Source organism: Cyanistes caeruleus, chromosome 9, assembly GCF_971803275.1.
Source record: "Cyanistes caeruleus chromosome 9, bCyaCae1.hap1.1, whole genome shotgun sequence".
Classification (NCBI taxonomy): Eukaryota; Metazoa; Chordata; class Aves; order Passeriformes; family Paridae; genus Cyanistes; species Cyanistes caeruleus.
The window spans coordinates 12,667,522-12,687,228 of record NC_141709.1 but is presented as its reverse complement, the minus strand read 5'-3'; the positions used below and the strand labels follow the sequence as shown (position 1 = coordinate 12,687,228).

At 39.5% G+C, this 19,707-nt stretch overlaps 1 protein-coding gene and 2 long non-coding RNA genes across 6 annotated transcripts in view; 1 reads left to right on the top strand and 2 right to left on the bottom strand.

Annotated features, from left to right (window-relative positions):
• The window catches only part of PTPRC (protein tyrosine phosphatase receptor type C), a 62,927-nt gene extending 57,177 nt beyond the window's left edge, over positions 1–5,750 (bottom strand). Inside the window, exons 1-2 of one of the 4 annotated variants that reach the window (XM_086842029.1) lie at positions 5,615–5,750; positions 5,412–5,529 (exon numbers count right to left, since the gene is read on the bottom strand). In XM_086842029.1, coding sequence (XP_086698155.1) covers positions 5,412–5,478 — 67 coding nt within the window. In that variant the 5' untranslated portion in view covers positions 5,479–5,529; positions 5,615–5,750. Of the gene's footprint in view, positions 1–5,411 lie in introns of all 4 variants that reach the window. The other 3 variants (XM_086842027.1, XM_023932012.2, XM_023932014.2) reach the window with 3 other exon arrangements.
• On the bottom strand, positions 1,032–2,198 carry LOC147651604 (uncharacterized). The gene is made up of 2 exons (XR_015273843.1): positions 2,052–2,198; positions 1,032–2,000 (listed from the first exon to the last, which is right to left on the bottom strand). It is a non-coding gene; the product is annotated as an uncharacterized LOC147651604 (long non-coding RNA).
• On the top strand, positions 2,300–19,050 carry LOC111932709 (uncharacterized). Its single transcript, XR_015273844.1, has 4 exons — positions 2,300–2,436; positions 15,879–16,037; positions 16,136–16,262; positions 16,920–19,050. It is a non-coding gene; the product is annotated as an uncharacterized LOC111932709 (long non-coding RNA).
• The last annotated feature ends 657 nt before the right edge of the window (positions 19,051–19,707 follow it).

Genomic DNA, 19,707 nt, shown 5'->3' with positions numbered 1-19,707 from the left:
CAACTTGTGTCCTGCTAGCAGCTTAGGTATGACACCATAATGAAACTAAACTGCTTCCAGTTTAGCAGTTGCTTGTGTCTGGCCAGCCCAGGGAGCGAGCAGAGCTGCCAGCCACCTGTGTGGACACCAACTCCCTGCCTCAATTCACTGGGAATAAAGTACTGAGATGATGCACAACATGTAAAGCAGGCAATTTGTTGTAAATTATTAAGAGGTCCGTGAGTGTAGGACTCTGAGGTATGTGTTTCAGAAACCCTCGAGTGCACCACTACAACAAAAAAGAACAGTCCTAAAGAGAGCCTGTAGTGGGGCATCTGTAAGAGGACATCAGTGGTGATGCTCTTCAGTTTCTTCTACCTTAATATACATTCTCCTGCCAAAGCAATTCCCCTTATACATTATCCTACACATAAAATGAACTAATATTACTAAGTTCCATTGCTAAAAAAATTAGGTTGGCCAGACTCTTTCCATAGTATATATTCCAGGTACAGACTGACCTGTGAAAAAGATTTTCATGGAAAATCAGAGCCATAGGATCAGCTATCTGAAAATTTGATACTTCCAGCTGGAAACTTGCACAGCTGTTGGGCATGGACACTGGGTAACCAGAATTTCACATGTGTGATGGTTTTGGCTGGGGTCAAGTTAATTTTCTTCATATTATCTATCATGGGGCAATTTGGATTTCTGATGCAAAACAAGAATAATAATCCAGAGATGTTTTTATTACTGCTAAGCAGTGCTTACACGGTCAAGGCTTTTCCTGCTTCTGATAGCACCCCACTAAGGGAGGAGATTGTGAATGCACAACAAGCTGGGAATATACACAGCTGGGACAGGTCATCCAACTGCCCAAAGAGATGGCATCATGCTCAGTATAGGGTGCTGAAGGAAGGAGGAAAAGGCATTTTTGTTCCCAAGTAACCATTAATTGTGATGGGGATGCTTTCCTGGGGATGGCTAAACACCTGCCAGCCCAGGGGAAGCAGTGAATTAATTCCTTGTTTTTCTTTACCTATTAAACTGTCTTTATATCAACTCATTATTTTTCTCACTTTTACCTTCCAGTTCTGGCAGTGAACATGCAGCTGTGTAGCACTGAGTTACTAGCTGAGGTTAAACCACAATAGTTCCCTTTTGATGCCCACCATGGGATGCAGAAGGTTCAAGATAACAGCTTTGATTGGAATGTGTTAGATGGAATTTATAGCCTTTATTGCTGCTTGGCTGCTTTGGGCAGACTCCTGTGCTGGCCCTGGCCTTGATGCTTTACAGTACATTAGTGTAGTGCTCATCTGTGCCTGCTTTTTGCTTTCCCTGCTGGTGTGCGGCTGATCCCCTCCCTCTGCTGAGCTTGGGGACATTTTGAGGACAGCAGTGGTGATGCACAGGGACTGGCAGATGGCCAGGGCATCGCTGCTGGTTCTGTGCTGCTCTACTGGACATGCTGGAACTCTAGTGTGAGCTTCAGTCAGAGAGACTGGGACCTGTGGATGCGTCCATGTGGGAGCAGGATATGACTTCTCTGACCATGAATAAGTCCATGCCAAAGAAGGCACGTCTGGAAGTGCCCGTGGCCGGGGCTGTCCGTGCCACAGCAGGGGCAGCCCGGAAGGCTTGGGGCCCAAGGACAGGCCCGTGCTGCAGCAGGTACAGCTTGAAGCACCGGGGGCTGCTCATGAGGCCGTGCTGGAGCACCTGGAAGTGCGTGGCCATGGATAAACCCCCAGCGGAGCAGGAACACCCTGCAGGGCCTGCAGCCGGGCCGAGGCTCTGTTGGGCGGGTTTGCTTTCTGAGGGGACGGCGGCTGTGGGTGAGGCCGTGCTGCAGCAGATCTGTCTCTGAGGCACTGAGGCCCATGGACAGGGCCGTGCTGCAGCAGATCTGTCTCTGAGGCACTGAGGCCCATGGACAGGGCCGTGCTGCAGCAGATCTGTCTCAGAGGCACTGAGGCCCATGGACAGGGCCGTGCTGCAGCAGATCTGTCTCTGAGGCACTGAGACCCATGGACAGGGCCGTGCTGCAGCAGATCTGTCTCTGAGGGCACTGAGGCCCATGGACAGGGCCGTGCTGCAGCAGATCTGTCTCTGAGGCACTGAGGCCCATGGACAGGGCCGTGCTGCAGCAGATCTGTCTCAGAGGCACTGAGGCCCATGGACAGGGCCGTGCTGCAGCAGATCTGTCTCTGAGGGCACTGAGGCCCATGGACAGGGCCGTGCTGCAGCAGATCTGTCTCAGAGGGCACTGAGGCCCATGGACAGGGCCGTGCTGCAGCAGATCTGTCTCTGAGGCACTGAGGCCCATGGACAGGGCCGTGCTGGAACAGCCGCCCCTCAGAGCCCCTGTGGCTGTGGATAAATCCATGCATGTGGATAAGGCAATAGGTGTCCCCTGAAAAGACTGGCTCATAGTCAAGGCCCCACTTGGAGCAGGTACAGCCCTAAGGGACTGCAGTCTGTGGGTAAATCCAAGCTGGAGTAAAGGCAAGGGGAGGAGCCCATTGCAATGTTGAACTCCTTCATTGCAAGGGGTTTATTGCAATGATAGGGAGTAAGAGGCTGTAATAGAAATTTAAATTGTTATAACCCATTATTTGAGTTGCATATTATAGGAATTACGATAACAAGAACCAAAGTAACCTATGAAGGAGAAGCCTTACAAGAAACAGAGCAAGTGCACCAGGAACCCCAACTGAGCTGGCTTGGGTGCCCAATAACCATGAAACAAACCACCTCTCCTGTCCTGAGTACCACCACAAAATGGAACCCAAAATCATGGACTAAATGGACTCAATGGACATGCGGTGGATATTTTATGAACATTTTGCAGTGGTTGATAGACTGAGGGAATATCTGTGTATTATACCAAAGGACAGGAAGTCAGGTGGTGGTTAACATTGTATTGGACAGTGTGGGACATAAACAGTATGGGATAAAGAAATCCCTCTACTATCAACACAGATTTCAGCACAAACCAAACACATAGTCCCATACTGACTGCTATGTCCAAAATTAACACTATCCCAGACAAAACCAGAACAGTGTGCCTGCAGAAGCTGGATACTTTTAACTCAGTGGAAAAAAAAAAAAAAGTCACACCCCAAACTATCAAGCAATTATTTAGTTTCCTGAAATAAAGGAAGTGGCTCAGAAGTGGGTGAAAGCTTTTGAAAGCTGTCAAATCACTAATACTTTTGTGGAGGAAGGGGGGAACTTGAAATAATGATCTAATGGAAACAATGCTTGTTCTGCAAGCATTTCTGTTTTTCTAAAGGGAAGCAAAGGTTCTATTCTGCCTTCTTTTGGCTTGGTTAGGGGTTTTTAGGGGTTTTTAGGGGAGAGCTTTGGGGCATTGGTTGATTTTTTGGGGTGTTTGATTACCACTACAGATCTCTTTCTTATCAGAAAAAATAGTTGGATACATGCTTTTTATTTGAGGGACTTACACAGTGAAAAGGCCTTTGCAGAGGCTCTAACTTCCTCTATTTTATTTAGTTTAATGTAGTTTGATGCGCATAAAAGTGGCTTGGTGATTACAGGAAATAAGTGATGTTCTATAGAATGTCTGAGCTTGTGGAGGAAGTAAGACAACCTTAAAATTTCTCCTCCTAAATTTTCAAAATCACTGGGTACAATAGGCTGTGGTAAAATAATTTTAGTTACAACAAAAGAAATCACAAAGCCCACCCAACACTTACAATCAAGTGTCTGAAGAGTGATTGCCATAAAACCAAAGCTTACACCACCCTTTCAAAATGCTGCTCCTCCATTAACAAACCCCTCCCCAGGAGACTGCCCAGTCTCCCTTGGCCACAAGGCAGAGCAATTATGAAATATAATGGTTCTGTCACCCATGCCACCATAATACTTCTCCGAGAAAAGCAATCTCTGTGCCAAACTACAATCATAAAAACAAGGCCCATGATGTTGCATACTTGATACTAAAGCATGAAATTTAATTGATTTAAGTGTAGTAGAGAGGAGTTAAAATATTTCCTTGATGCTTTTAGGTTTAGTAAATGCAGAGAGGAACTGACTCAAGTCAGACTACTGTGTGTGAACAGAGAAAAATAACTATTACTTGAAATAAAGTGCTACTACCTATTTATCCATCTTCCGGCCCTCTCTGTCAGCTAACATGTTGACTGTGGAGGTGGCTGAGAGAGCAGACAGTAACCTGCCTTTTCCAGAGAAAAGGTAGCAGTGGGAAGTCTCAGAAAGATTTACAAAGTGGAAAGTAGGACAGCAGATAAAAAAAAAATGGACAGGAAAAGCAAGAGATTTTGTTCTTTTCCACTACGGTGCAGCATTTACTTGTTTTCTTATAATCTCCAGCAGCTATCAACCAGATTTATGCAGTGCTGTCTCTCTTCAGAGAATTTGAGGGACAAGAGAGATAATGCTCAGGCTTCAAATGCTCTTCTTAGCTGGTTATCAACTAAAGGCAGATAATTTTGTTGCTTACATCAGTATAGACCTGGAGTTACTATAGTGACACGAGGGTAGAAGCATGAATAAATTCAATGTAAATGAAAAGAGATTTCAGTATCCATGTAACTCACTACCATTTCAGAAAAAATATTTCAAGCCACTTTGTCTGCCATCAACTATCCCAAATTACATAACTAGCTAAACTGATAGAAGATACATATACATAAAATGTTGCATTATCTGCAGCAGAAATATTTTCTTGAACAGGGATACTTCTTTGACTTTATATTAAGTATTACCTCAAGACTAATTTCTTTTCTTCCTACTCTCTTTAACATCTAACATGTTTTGCAAGATCATCCTCTTGAGCTCTATCTTTCTCTCAAAAAGTCAAGCAACAAATTCACCTTCAGTGGGGTAATAAAATATTCCAAAGACTATTTAAGGAGCAGTTTTTACAAAATAAATAAATAATTTCTATTTTACAAAATAAATAATTTACCAATAGTAGAGATTAATTTACTTTCACTTACTTCTAACTTTTAGAATTTAATACTAACCCCCTGCAGTAAAAAAATCAAAACTTGACGAACTCTAAGCAGATTCTGTGATCATGGAGTGGCTAACATTGACAAGAAGATTTTTTTCTTGAAGGACTTAAACACCGAAAACCGTCATGAGATGAAGCTGAACATAAAAACTACATGGAATATGTTCACATAAGAAGCCTAAATATATTCTTTTTCAAATTCAGCTACAAATGTGGTTGGTTTTTTTAAATGATTCGTATAACTCTCACTCTACGTGGAAAACATTTTAGCCAAGTACCTAGGTTCTTACACCATTGCATACAATTGTATTCTAATTTCTGAACCACAATGGTATTTCTCCATTTTGCAAAGCTTTTCATTGGTTTTACATCTACAGAGGATATTTAGAGATCAAAATGAGAGAAAGAAATAGCAGCTGCAACCTACCTTTGAGAAAAGCATCCTGTCCCAGAAATGCAACACCAAATGCTAAGAGTTTAAGCCACAAAAACATGGTTATTTCTGGAAATCAGGTGTATCTTTAAGAAACAGCATGTGTCCCTCTCTGGAAAGCAAAATAAATGTTATCTATCTGAAAAAGAACTTCTTCACAAAATTTGAACCCAGAAGGAGACTAACTAGGCACATACATTGCACTGCCTGCTTATCTGTGAAGGAGTTGCTTCCTCTGTTACCCTAACTAACCACTCACAAACTTGCAATGCACTGTAGTGATGTCAGAGACAATTACTTCTTCAAAAAACTTCTTTCAGTTTCCAGGAAGTCAAAGGGGTTTTTCTTAGGTTCCTGCAGTAATACTTAGCTTCCTTAATTCAACTAAAGGAGATTATTTTCAGCTATTTCTTTCTTTGCACTTAGGAGCTACACAAGACTTCGCTTTACATAGGACTGGATTTAGCAAAGTCATTTTTTTCCCTCGATATGCACTTTTCTGCATACATTCACTGATTCCCATATATGTTATGTATGTTTCTTGAGATTTCTGTTGAGAGAAAGAGAAACCCTAAGCACGAGTCACCAAAATACTTGTTCTGTCAACAAGGCCTTCATAAAAATGTATCCTCAGGTGAAGCCATCATCATTAAGTGATGATCAAATGAAAACCCTTTAAAAATAAGTTGAATTAGATGATCTCTAGAGGTCCCTTCTAACCCTAACTATTTCACGGTTCTGTGGGTTATATTTCTGCATCTTTCTACAAGGATGTCTTTCTGGGTATGACAGTAATACATAATATATAGAGGCAGTCTAATTATGTTTTCTGTAATGTTTATAACTGGAGAACTCAATACAATTCTTTACCATGATAGTGCAGGAGGATTGTTGGAACTTTCAGGAACTTGATAAAAGACACAGCAAAAACATTTTCCCTCACTGCATGCACTGAGTCAGTTCTCAACAACTTGGTAACGAATATCCCTTATATAGTAGGCTACAAGGGAAAGAAGTGTTTGATTGCTTCTCTTATTGGAGATCTCCAAGGTTCTAAAAGAACTAGCAGAACCCTGTCATAAGACAGATAAAGAAGCAAAGAGAATATTTTTGTGCTGCCTATTCATAGGTCCTTCAGAGACTTCCTAAGCATCACACAGGAAAAAGTTGCACAAATTCACATAACAATTCACAAATGACATGACTGACTCAAACTCCTTGTAAGATTAAACACATTTTCTACAATTTTGAGTCAAGTCTTACAACACAAGCCAAAATGTTAGCCATCATTAAGCAGTATGTCTCCATACAAAGTGGCTGTAATAATTATTATATTGTAAATGTGTTCAAAACAAAACTGATCCAATTATATTGCTCTGGCACTCCAGAGACTCCAATTTTGATATAAAATAATTTCATCATCCTGGAGTTGACACAAATTTAATTTGGACTATAGCCATATATTATCTGCAGCACCGACATCTTAGTCACTTTTATCCTAGACAAAAGCAGGATACCAGCACGGCTGACATGCGCCATCTGATGAGTAGAGTGCATGACATCCTGTGAAGAATGCCTTGTAAAGGTTCTCAAAGAGAACCAGGCTCCATTCCCACCTGACCTTCCCCAGTAGTTTTATACAGTCACCACTCAACTCCTCAAGCTGCAACCCCAAGACAAATTCCTGCAGAGTGAATCTTTTCTGGTTGTGTGATATTTAAAGAGCTTCCACAGCACTGAAAGATCTCAACATACCCTATCTATTATTTAGTGAGAACATCACACACTCCAGTGATCCCACCATTCTAGGTATATTGCTAACCATAAATCATCAGCTGTTAACATTAATGACCAAAGCTACGAATTTATGTAAGTAGGACACAGAAATGTTGGAGCAAGTCCAGAGGAGGGTCACAGAGTTGATAAGAGGATTGGAGCACCTTCCTATGAAAATAGGCTGGTAAAGTTGGGGCTGTTCAGCTGAAGGGACCTAGAGGGAAGCCAAAGGACTCTTCATCAAGAACTGCAGTGACAGGACAAGGAGTAACAGGTACAAGCTGAAAGAAGGAAAATATAGGTTAGATATTAGAATGAAATTATTTACTGTGAGGGTGATGACTGGAACAGATTGTCCAGAGAGGTTGTGGATGTCCAAACACTGTCAGTGTTTGGTTGGATAAGGCATTGGGCAATCTGGTCTAGTGGAAGATGCCCCTGCCCACTTAAGGGAGGTTGGGACTGGATGATTTTCAAGGGCCCTTCCAACCCTTAACATTCTATGATTCTGTTAGAACTCATGAAGTCTTTTTCCAAACATAAACCACAGTCTCCTTTCCCAAGGTTAAGCCCAAAACCCTCCTTTTGAGGGAATGGCAGAATTAATTTATTCTACTTGTGTATTAAACAATGGACTGTTAAAATAAATCTTTTCTCAGGACAGAACCTGAATTTTTAATTGGCCAACATGATTATGTCAGTATGTAACTAGAGTAGTATACTTCCCCTGTGCTGGAAAGAATCAAAGCCAGAACCATCCGTTTGTATTAATAAAGATTTCTAAAATTACATTAAAATTGTGCAGCTGCTTAAGTTACCTCTTTGGAAGTCTTTCTCTTTTGTAAGCTATAAAGAGCCGTAGTACCTCCTAAAAAAAATCCCAGTTTAAGATGCAAATCTTTCCTTGGCTGATTCACCTGTCTTGAAAATACATCAGATTTGTTAAATTATCATAAATATCTCCTATTCTGTGCTATTAAAAACCAGCTCAAAGGGCAATTGTATCACAGCTGCAATAAAAGTTTAAAAATGGAAGTGCCAAATAATAATCAATTTTCATTTAAATTTGATTCTGAAGGCTTTGGAAAAAGATCACGAATCCATGCCTCCTTCCTCATAACAAAAACTTAAAGAGCTCTTGAAATGTAAAGAATAGAAAGGGAATTCAAAGAAGAAAGAATTAAAGCAGTATGTCCTTGCTCCAGATAAGTTTCAAATACCATTATGAAGCAATTTGCATCATTTTATATTGAAACTACATTGAAATAATGATAAAATAGGTTGATTCTGTACTGAAGTGGTTTATGACATGTTTGTCATACAACACGAGCTCTGCCACTTGAAAATGGCAGAAATTTCTATGCTGACGTTACCATATACTAACAAATAAATTAACCACTACAGTTTACATCTAAAAAAAATACAAAAAAAACAAGGAAAAGCAAACAACAAATGAAAAATAAAATTAGTTGCATTTCAGAACTCACTAATATTTCACAGGCATACAAGCAGACTATATTCAGCTTCAACACTTAAAACACACCACAACTGGCTCTGACTGACAGTCACAGAAGTTAAAAAAAATACTCTTACTGAGACACTGAAATGAAAACATACTATTGGAATCTATATATTCAGATTCCTTATTCTTGCAATAGATTTCTGAAACAGATGATCTAAGGAGAGAGAGAAATTGATTTATTCTGTGGAAAGATGCAGTGAAAGTTCCCACTGATTTTGATTTGCATTGATTTACACCGAATTCAGATGTCCCACATGGGAGTAATAATTGATGACTAAGGTATCACCAATGCTCATTCCAAATTCTCTTTCTCTTCCACTTCTGAGTCAGTCCTAGGAATATTCACTCATCCCCCTGGGTAACCTGGGAGGGGGAATCTGGTTCTCTCACTGCTAATAAGACCACAGCATTGGAGTAAGGAGGTGTAATCCTCAAAACACTCTACACACCCATCTTCATCAGCAGAGACATCCACTTAAGTCTCCTCATAAGACGTCAGACAAAACTGCTCTAAGTGCTCTGTGACTGATGTTAGACAGTGCAAAAGCTCTGCCCAGATACCAAACACTCCTACAGCCAAGGTCACTCACAGCCTCCACAGTCCCTGCTAACTTGCTTTCCAACAGGAGGTGTTTCTGTAACTGTTTTGTAAATTGTGCTGCTCAGAGGCATCAGCTTACAGGGTGTGACAGAGGGAGGGAGTAAGCACACCTGCATGACACTTCTGTCCCAGAACACCACCACAATATGTTAATGCAGCTAAAAAATACCTTACTATTCTTTGTGGAGAAGCCAAAGAGCTGCTTCCTAGTCCAGTGAAGGCCAGAGCAAAGTACAGAACAGCCATAAAACTCACCACTATTTACCCTAAAGGAAGGGAGAGCTTAACTCTTCAACCATGTGATATTATTTGGGATTCCCCTTTTCTACTCTGAGAGTGTTCCCTAAACCATTACCTATCTCTGACAGGTACTACTGAGCCAGGAGGAAATAGACTGGAAAGAATAAAGGAAGGCAACTGTAGCAGTAATCAGGGTATAAAATACAGATTCATACAGCCACAAGACAAATAAATCTGTTGCAGGTTGGCCTCAAAGACTGGCCCACTCTGTATGTGCCATCAGATATCAACAGCCACCCTTCCCCTGCACTCTGACACCTACAGCACCTGTGCCACCCAAAAATGAACATTCTTGATGTGCCATAGGAACCAGGACTGAAAGATGCCAGTGAAACCTCACTGTGTTCTCTCTTCATATGATTTCATGCTGCTCAATTTCACCCTGTGTTCATTTCCGTAAGAGTTTAGCCAGATAACATTCACCTTCCTCACACAACACAAATTCCAAGTCCAGATTTTCAAAGTCATTATGGTTTCACCTTGGAATTCATCACCAAGAATTTTAACTGGGGTGTATTTATTTTTTGGAGGGTTTAATGGCATGGAGAATGAGGGTTAATTCAGGCAATGGTGTTCTTCAGTGGTACCTAAACCTAATGCTGTTTTGTATTAAGTGTTTACAAAATGTGCTATAAATTAGTGTTCTCAAGAAATGTATTCTCAAGAACTCACCTGTGTTTTCCTTTTGTTCAGAGGCCTTGATAGAATAAATTACAAGTAATGCAGAATTACAAACTGCATAATTTCCCTTGCACTGAAGTCAACTCGCATGACTCAGCTCAGTTACAGTGATACTCAACACACTGCATATCAGAATTAAGCAGTTCCACAGAAACTGAAGTCACATGCTTTTGCAAACACTAAGGGACAGAGGATAAATTTATCCCAAGGGCAACTCTGTTTAAATCAAGGGGGTTACCTGCATTATGCATTTTATCCAGTAAATTTAATTTGACAGTCTTACTGTGAAAACATTGTTCATGCTAGAGAATATATAACAGTCTTGATATTTCACTGAACATTTGCTAAGGAATCTATTTTTTACATAGTTTTCTAGGCTTGTTTTCAATTGCCAAGAACTATTTCCTGAAGAAAGAAAACATTTCTACTTACAGTGTCATATTGGATCAAATTATTTTAAGGTCAAGAGTAAACAGTAGAGCTCTTTGTGCAAGCATACTGCTCAGCTGCTATCAACCCTCAGGCAATGATGATTTGACATCTTCACTTCATATGTTGCCTGCATGATCTGTGCTGTACCTGCTCAGGACAGAGAACATATTCTGGTATCCCTGAGGCACTCTTCACAAGCTGGCCCAAAACAAGCAGTAAGCCTATGAGAAGCTCCTGGGGTGCCAGGAGTGCTTCTTTCCTACACATAAAATCAATCCAGGATAACAGTGAGCTCAGTTATTATTAAATTAATGTTATTTAATACCTCCTTTTAACATGCCCACTTAGAATTTGCTACCCTTAAACAGTGTCAGCATATCCATAAGCCCTGGGATTTGTCAGACTTGTGCTGAACATCTGCTCCACCTCCTGGTTTTGAATGAGTGCTCTATGCTAAGAACAGCTCAGGATTTAGCTTTGTGTAAGGTGTTCAAATATCGCACAGTGAATGAGATAATTTTACATTATAAAACATCAAATAAACATTTTTACCTGTAGTGTCTTTTCTTTGTATCCTTCCATCATTCATTTTGAAAGGGAAAATGAAAAGGAGGAATGACAATTAATTGAATATTTGCATCCCCTGGACCACTTACTGAACTCTCATTCAGAAGAGCTCTTTAGTGATGGCAGACTTTTTCTCCTCTTAGTCTAATTCTGTTTCCCCCACCCCGTTTCATTTCCTAGTACAAACTTCTTGGGTTCTACAGGTACTCGTATGACTGTCTCAACAAATGAAGAACCACAATTTTAAAGGGCAGTGAACTGAAGGCCAGGCAGGGCATGGTTCTCTGAACAATCAGGCTGAAACTCAGGAACACCACCCCAGCTGGAGATACCTGGAGATATCCTCTGTTCCAGATCTCCCCTAACACCTTCACCAAATCCACCCTGCCTTCAGCTAAACTGGTTCCTTACTTGCTGATGACTTGGTACTAGATAATCTATACTTGCTAGGTAATTTTCCCAAATTATATGCAGAATTATATTCTATTTCATAACACTCTGCAGTAAATACTGTCTTACCTGTACCATAAAGTCACAGTTGTGCAATGTTTGCAGAAGGCCTGACAGAACATGAGTCAAAGCAATAGTAGCACCTGCCAACACGAAAGAGCCCACACAGAAAAAGAAGAAAATGCTTACAAACAGCCTTTTCTGAAGTCTTTACATTCTGGTTCCATTGCAGATCACTGGGCATTCCCTTACCTCTTGAACATTGCTTTCTGTGTGCTCTGTACCAAATACAAAAACCTGTTTATTCTGAAGTTAATACATAGGGTGGGCTTTTCTTTTTTTTTTTTCTTTTTTTTTTTTTTCTTTTTTTCTTTTTTTTCTTTTTCTTTAATGTTTTTTTAATGATGAACTTGAACTGAAGCAGGCCAGGACTAGAGGCAGGGTAGGCTACTGAACCCATGTTTCAGGCTATCTCCCTACAATATGCTACTTCGGAGCTAACTGCTTTCTAGTCTATTGTAAATGAGCAGACCAGCTTGCCTTCTGTGAGTCTGCTGTCCCCTTTTCTGTTTTTCCCAAGCAGGTATCTTCTCTGACATTAATTTCTGTATTCTTTGCTTCTACCACTGTATCCTGCTTCCTCTGAGACTGCTTCTCACCTGGGGTACCAGATTTATTGTCATACCTTATTAGCTGCAGTCTACAAGCTCTCCTGGTGTTTTACTATCTGTCAGATGACAGTGCTTATAGCCAAGAGTATTTGTGTGCATTTTTCCAACACAGGATTACTCTTTTATGATTACTCATAGCACCAGCTATGATTATGTTTTGGATAGACATGCAGTCCCACAGCTGATTGTAGTCATTTTTGTACAGAAGCACAAAATGCCTTTGAGCAAGATGTTTATAAGCATAAACCACAAATCTTTACCTAGAAGGCTGGTCTGCTTACAGTGATGCTGTTGGCCATCTTCTGATCACCCATCTCCTGCCCTCCTTCACATTGTGACATGTTTTTTCTCTTTGGGGCTGTCCAAAAGGGTTAGAGAGATATCTCCAAAGATACGCATGTGGCAGGCATTACATCTTCCTCAGTGGCTTGTCAAGAAACTACTGCTGTAAATCTAAAATAGTCTGGAAGATTTCTATAATCTAAACTCACAATAGTCATCTCTGAATTTGAAACAGTTAGGAAACCAAACTGATCCCACTGATTTATTTACCTTGTACATCAGGCTCTCTATCTCCCTCCCTCAGTCACCATACCTCTAAGCCATTCAGTTTGTTTCACACACACTACAGGCCATCTTAAAATGTGACAAATTCATAATGCTGATACTCTGGGAAAAAAAAAAAAAAAGTCTGCCTAAAGATGCACTGGATGTCTTGGTTTATTAGTTTATTCTCGCACTAAGAACCAGAAAATTTAGGAAAGGCAGTAAATTCTAAACTTTAAAGAAAAAGAGTTATGCAAAAGTCATTCATGTAATTGCAGATATTTCTTTATCACTTCTTGTTAAAGGGCACAATTAGAGTCAGCTAACAGAGGTGCAAAAATATTGCATAAATACTTTTAAAGTAACAATCATGTAAACAGTAGATTTGTGCAAGACAAATCTTGGCAGAGTCAAGCAAATATTTGAGTGATTTACAACAGGTAAGAGAAAAGACAGCACTGAGAAGTCAAACACTGAAATAAATAGATTTGTTTTGTTATTTGGGTTTTCTAGCTAAATTCTATTTCATTAGAGGACACTTCTTAATAAACACTCAAAGACATTTAGCACAAATTGGCTATTTTAACTGGGTCACAAAGTTCAAGAAACATACTGCTGAGGCTTTATAAACACATAAAATATGTGCATACAGTGCAATGGAAGAGTCAAAAATAACCAAAAAAAGATGGTGGAAGGGGAGGAGGGAGAGCTGGTAACCCCATGCTGTAGTATTGCCCAAACACCTGGAATTCTCAGACTGTGTAAACCACTGAATCACAAGAGAAGCAAAACAGTATTAGATTAATTTCTTTCAAGAAAAAAAACCCTTCCATGTTTCTCATAAAACAGAACCCTAAGAAACACAACAATTTCACAACTATTTTATAATATGTGACATGTGTACACTGCCAAAAGTCTAATCTCTGGCTAAAAAACAAAAAAAAAAAAAAAAAAGGCAAAAAACTTAGTATCACTATTGTTTCCTAAGTTTTATTCTAAAAAGTGATAAAATGCTAGCAATATAAATTATTAGCAAGAATAGCTCATTTTTCCCATACCAAGCTCAGGCTAATATAATAATTTGGCAATGTGTTCTCACTCCCCAGATCAGCATAAAATATTTGCACATCCTCTTTCTGCCTTGCAGCAAGTGATACTTCCTACACTTAGTACGTTAAGAAATATTACGGAAGATGAAACTTCATGCAACAATTATTTAGCAAGAGTCTCTGTCTGTTTTTGTCTTCTTCTCATAAGAAGATCCTCTTTAGAGTTTATGAGATTCTGTGTTAAAATATAGAGGCATTATTTAAAATTGATTTTGAATCAAACCAAAAATACAGTGCCAGTTCCTAGAACAAAGTCTAGGACTGTACACCTGTAATCTGGTAAACAAAAATTAACTCTTTTCCTTCAGACAAAGCTATGCTGAGCAATGTGAACCTCATTTTATTTTGATATCCCAGCTTAATTTTCAGTTTACTGAGGTTCAGAAAGTTGCTCCACACTGATCAATAGATACATTCTAAAGGGGCAAATTTTCTGAGAGACTTTACTCCCTCCATCAGCACACTCATTTTAGGTGGAGGAGATTAACCATCATGGAAAAATACAGATTCACAAATAAGTTTGTTTAAGAAAAGCAAATAACCAGTTCATTTTCCTTGCCTTCTACTGTAAACAGGAACTTAAAGACAGATGATAGCAAACAGAACAAGACCTGCCTGCCCTCCACTGCCCCTGATCAAATAATTCTTGGTGCTATTCCTTGCTCTCAGAATTTTCCTTTCTCCAAATTTCCCACATCTGCCTGAAATAAATCCTGCACTGTCTCACTACTCTACACAGACAGTTCACCTTCTTGAATCACGAATCTGTAAGGTCAGGCTTACATACACCCCATTCTAGCTGAAAATACCTTTCACATACTACTACAATTTTTGGGCACCAAAATACCAGTCCTGAGGAAAACAATCTCTGTGCATATTTTTACATGAGGAACACAAGCAGGGTGAGAAAAGAGAAGTTAAAAAACAAGGTGGGAAGAGCTTTTTTCTGCTGCTTCCACAATGGTCTCTGCTCTACTCCAAGAGGTAACAGGAAGTAGAAAAAGTAGTTTTGAGAAAGCCTGGTTTTTATACATGTCCTAACTCGTATTAGAAAGTTAAGCAGGCTGAAAATATACATATATTTGTACAACCATATAACTGTGGGATCTCTCTGAAGATCATTCATCTATACTTATTTACCTATTTTAAATAGTTTTATATTTTCATTAACATTCAGGTTAATTAAGGGGCAAAATATTTTGATATTCATGATCGACAACAATTTGTGTGATTATGTGCAAAATATGTGAAACCATTTTTATAAATTATTTACCAATCATCCAAATCTCCTATAACTGTTTATTGAACAAGAGCTCAAAAGGGAAAACAAAACCCCAAAGTCCTGTCAAACAGAATTTTTATTTTAAATCCCAGCAAATACCCACTTAAACTACTGATACTACTTTTTATGCTGTATTTGTAAAAAATGTATGCAGTGGAAGCAAGTTTTGTTTAACTGCAATATTAGATATATTTAATACCTTTACTGTTGTGAAAGATCATCAGCAGTGCTTTTCAGGACTGTCAGATTAAGACTATTAGATCAAATAAAGCTATAACTGAAAACCAATAAATATTTCTGACTGCTGCTTCTTGCTCTTGCCTCAGCTTGGCAATTGATGCTGCTCTTAGCTTTCCAAGCTGGTTTCACTTTCTGGTTCCTGTATGATAATTACCAAGGCCCAGAAATGGTGCAGAGCTGCAAAATTCATTAACTGAGGACCTGAATACAACCCTCTTCTCCAGATAAGTAACATTCCAGCTACATCAGTGAAGCCACAATTTCATTTATGTTGTCTCTGGTAGCTCCCTTTGCAGATGGACTTTCTGGAGATTGGCTAAGGCATTTTGATGCAGCCCACTGCAGTTCCCTGAAGTAAGGAATACTCTGGGAGCTGAAAACAGCAGTGCTGATATCCTGGCCCAGAATCTCCAACCTCAGTTTAACATACTGAAACACTTGAGGTGAGTGCCTGTCTTCTTACCTTTGGAATGCTTAGATGAAAGGATTGATCCTTTCTGGACAACCTATCTGATATCTCAGCTTTCGTTCTGTACATCAGAGGCACCAAGCTCCTTTTCACCAATGCGGCTGCCACAGATGCCAACACTTTCTTGCTGAAAGCAGAAAAGTACAGAGACAGATACATATCATCCATATGCTCATCTAAAGACTACATTAAAGATTTGGTAAGACCTTTTGAGTAAAATGCCTCAAGATTTTCTCAATTGATAAGCTGCTTTCTTAGTTCTTGTCATGATACATGGGGTGATTTGAAGCTTGCACTGAACTAAAGCACACATGACACTGACTCCCAGGTGCTGCAGGACCTACAAACCCTGCTCTGGGGCAGGGGAGAGGTTGTAGAAGTGTGCAGACACTTGAAGTTCTGTCCAGTCCAAGTGCTTGGAGCACATCTCTTGCTCTCCCTGGCCCCTGGCTGCTCTTTCAGCTTGTCAATACCTCCCTTTTGACATTAAAGGACTTGTACACATTGTATGGAGCAAAATGATCCACTACACAGCCCTCCCAATAACACTTTTGGGCAGAATCTTTGATGAGATGCATTTTATGCCTCAGCGTGTCTGGGCTTCTACTTTAACCATGTATTTCAATCTACCTATGGTAAACACAGTTACCAGTATCTCTTCCTCCCCTTACCTGCTTAAGTGTGAGGTTGTAGTTTTCTATGTTTAAAATAATAGCTTTATGGCCACTTCTGCAGGATTGTTTGGAATAATTTGAACACTTTCATCACTGGATGACACACTGCTAGTGCAAAGATTTGTGCTGTCCTTCTCCTAAGCTGGAGACAAGCACTGACAGAGGCTTTCCTTCTCCCCCAGCTGTCCCTTGGCACACCAGTGCTCAGGGAAAGGCACCCTTTGACAGCCAGCTCTGTGCAATGCACTCATGTTCTGGTCGAGCAATCCAATTGCAAGTGGGAGAGAAGGAGAAGAGAGGGATGAGGAGAGCAGAAGAGAAAAGCAGATTGTGGAGCAAGAAGTGTTGGTCACTGAGAGCTCTGCATAAGCAAGTGGGACGCTGGTAAAAATCTCAGCAGAGAAAGCACAGACAGCAGTACAACACAATGTGTTTTTACTGTATCCAGCTGCACTTAGATGTCAGGCTGCTGTGCCCTACCCTCGACTCTAGAGCATCTGTGAAGTACCAAGGTGTGCCCCAAAAGGGCAGTGATCCACAGAATTCTCACTGTATCCGGAGGTACACATAGGAACATGTACATGAGTATGTAAGGATGAATGAAGTTGCAGAATAGCTGTCATTTTTCCATGAAAGGGTTATCAGGCAAAGAGGATCCTTTAAATGTTTTGTGTTCCATACTGCACAAAAACCTATCAGCATACACTTGTTTTAAGCAGCTCATACTGCCCAGCTCAGCAAGGGTAATGTTCAAATTTGCTGCTAAAATTAATGTCAATAACATTTAAAGTGTCACTTCTTGGAAGATTTTAGCTCTAAGAACCAGAACAAATACAAATCTAGCAAGAAACATGGTAACTTAAGATTTATAACTTGACCTTGAATTATAGGAAAGTATTTTATAACATTCCAGATTTATTATTTTATTTCCTGGAGACCCTGACTGTAAAAATGAGGGTGGATTTAAAGAAGAAAGTTCAGTTCTGGTTTTCTTAACAAGAAGGTGTCCTTGAGCTGTGTAATCTCATAACATAAACCAGACAATCTTTCAAGAAATCTATGTTCTTCCTTAATTGTCTCATAGCTAAAGGCTTTAAAACCAAGAAGAGGTATGTACTTCCTCACATCCACAGATGCAGACACTGAGCAAATTTCTTGAGATTATATTCTTTTTCTTCATATCCAAATTTTACAAGTACCTTTTCTCTCTCTTGATTTGCAGCCTACACAACCTTTACATTATAACATTTCAGAATTTTCAAATTTATATCACGAAAAATATCCATTTTTAGCTACAATAAAAATTCAGAGGTAAATGCTTTACAGTCTTATGGCCTCACTTCTTCAGTGACGTGTAAACAGACCACTTGTCCTTCAATCATTAAGATTTTCTAGAACAGGATTTCACTACAGAAAACTCGACAGCTTAAACTGATAATAACACACATGCTTATACTTATTTCTTTTGTTTAGGAGTCAAGATCAAAACCTACCTTAAAGTTATTGCATTATTTTCTGTTAATTTTTCAGCTTTCACTCATCTTACAAAAATATAGGGAATGGGAGCACAAAATGAAGAAGCAGAAAAAGCAGCTTCAAAACCTGCAAGTTTACAGTTACTTCCCCTTTCTTGGTTTTCAGGAGTAACTATAAAAAAAATCTCAGATTTTATTTTATTCTTTTCTTCAAAGGGCTGCTGGGCCCTTTGAATTTGAATTCAAATTATCAGAGGTTCCCTTTCTTATTTAGGGCCACTGACTGACCCTAAGAAAAATGTATTGAGGCATTAGATGTATTTGTTTGAAATACTTGATATTGAAATTCAAACCATTCTTGAAGCAGAATTCCTAACAAGAAGGATTTGTGACAGGGAATCTACAAGATTTACTTTGAAGAAAGAAAATGTGTGTTTAAGAGACCCTCGAACCTTCAAAAGAACACCTCCTTCAAAAGGCCCCACCTCACAGCTGTAAGGGATTTTCAGAAGTTAATATATTTACATAAAGTGGAAAGACTTGCAAACTGTACAAGGCAATTACTGAAAACAGTGATGTAGTACTGAACAAAATGGTCCTGATTTTCCTTGGGTCTTTTTCCAAAGAAATATATTATTTCTTTAATCTACACTAAAACTGTAGACCAAATTCTGTAGTTCTTACTGAAAAAAAAAAGCAATTTTACAGGCTGGTCGTGGGTGCAAAGAAATGGAATACTCCAGTCAGGTGAAGGACAAAAAGAAAAGGAACTTTAAAACGCAGTCCATATGGAAGAAAAATTGTATTTCAAATGCACCAAATAAACACTAAAGACCTATTAGTGTGTATTTGAGCAGCTTTTTCTGACATTTATAAGACTATACCAATGTCTATTCAGACACATATATATGCTTGTATATTCATGCACCATTCCAGACAGAGGTACCCAGATTAAAAGTCTGGCCCATACTTCTTAGTTTTAGTTAGAATACATTGAAACCAACACACTCTGCTATCAGCTAAGACTTCCCTGAGACAGGACTCTATGGTGTCTTATTGCTGCATCTTTCAAATCAGCTTTATAAACTTATTAAAATTATATTTCAGGAAGAGAGGGGTAGAACAGCTAGAAGACACACATACATAGCAGGTCTAGCTGGGTAGTTCAAAGAAATCTATGCATTTATTTTGTTGGGATTTTCTTTTATTTTAAAAATATTTTTCCCCTTCTAGTTTATGAACATCTGAATCCCATGTTTATGTTTCTCCTTACCTCTGGAATCATCCTGAAGATGTTTCAGAGAGAGGGGCAGAGACAAAAATTATTTTTCCAACAGTGTAGGACTGGTAGAGCTTTTCATCAACATTGCTGTGGACATGATGCATGAGCACATGCACACACCAACCACCACACATCCACTGAAGATTCTTCCCTGATCCATAACTGCCAGTATCACTGAAAAAAAATTCCACACTGCAAAATATGGTAGAGTGA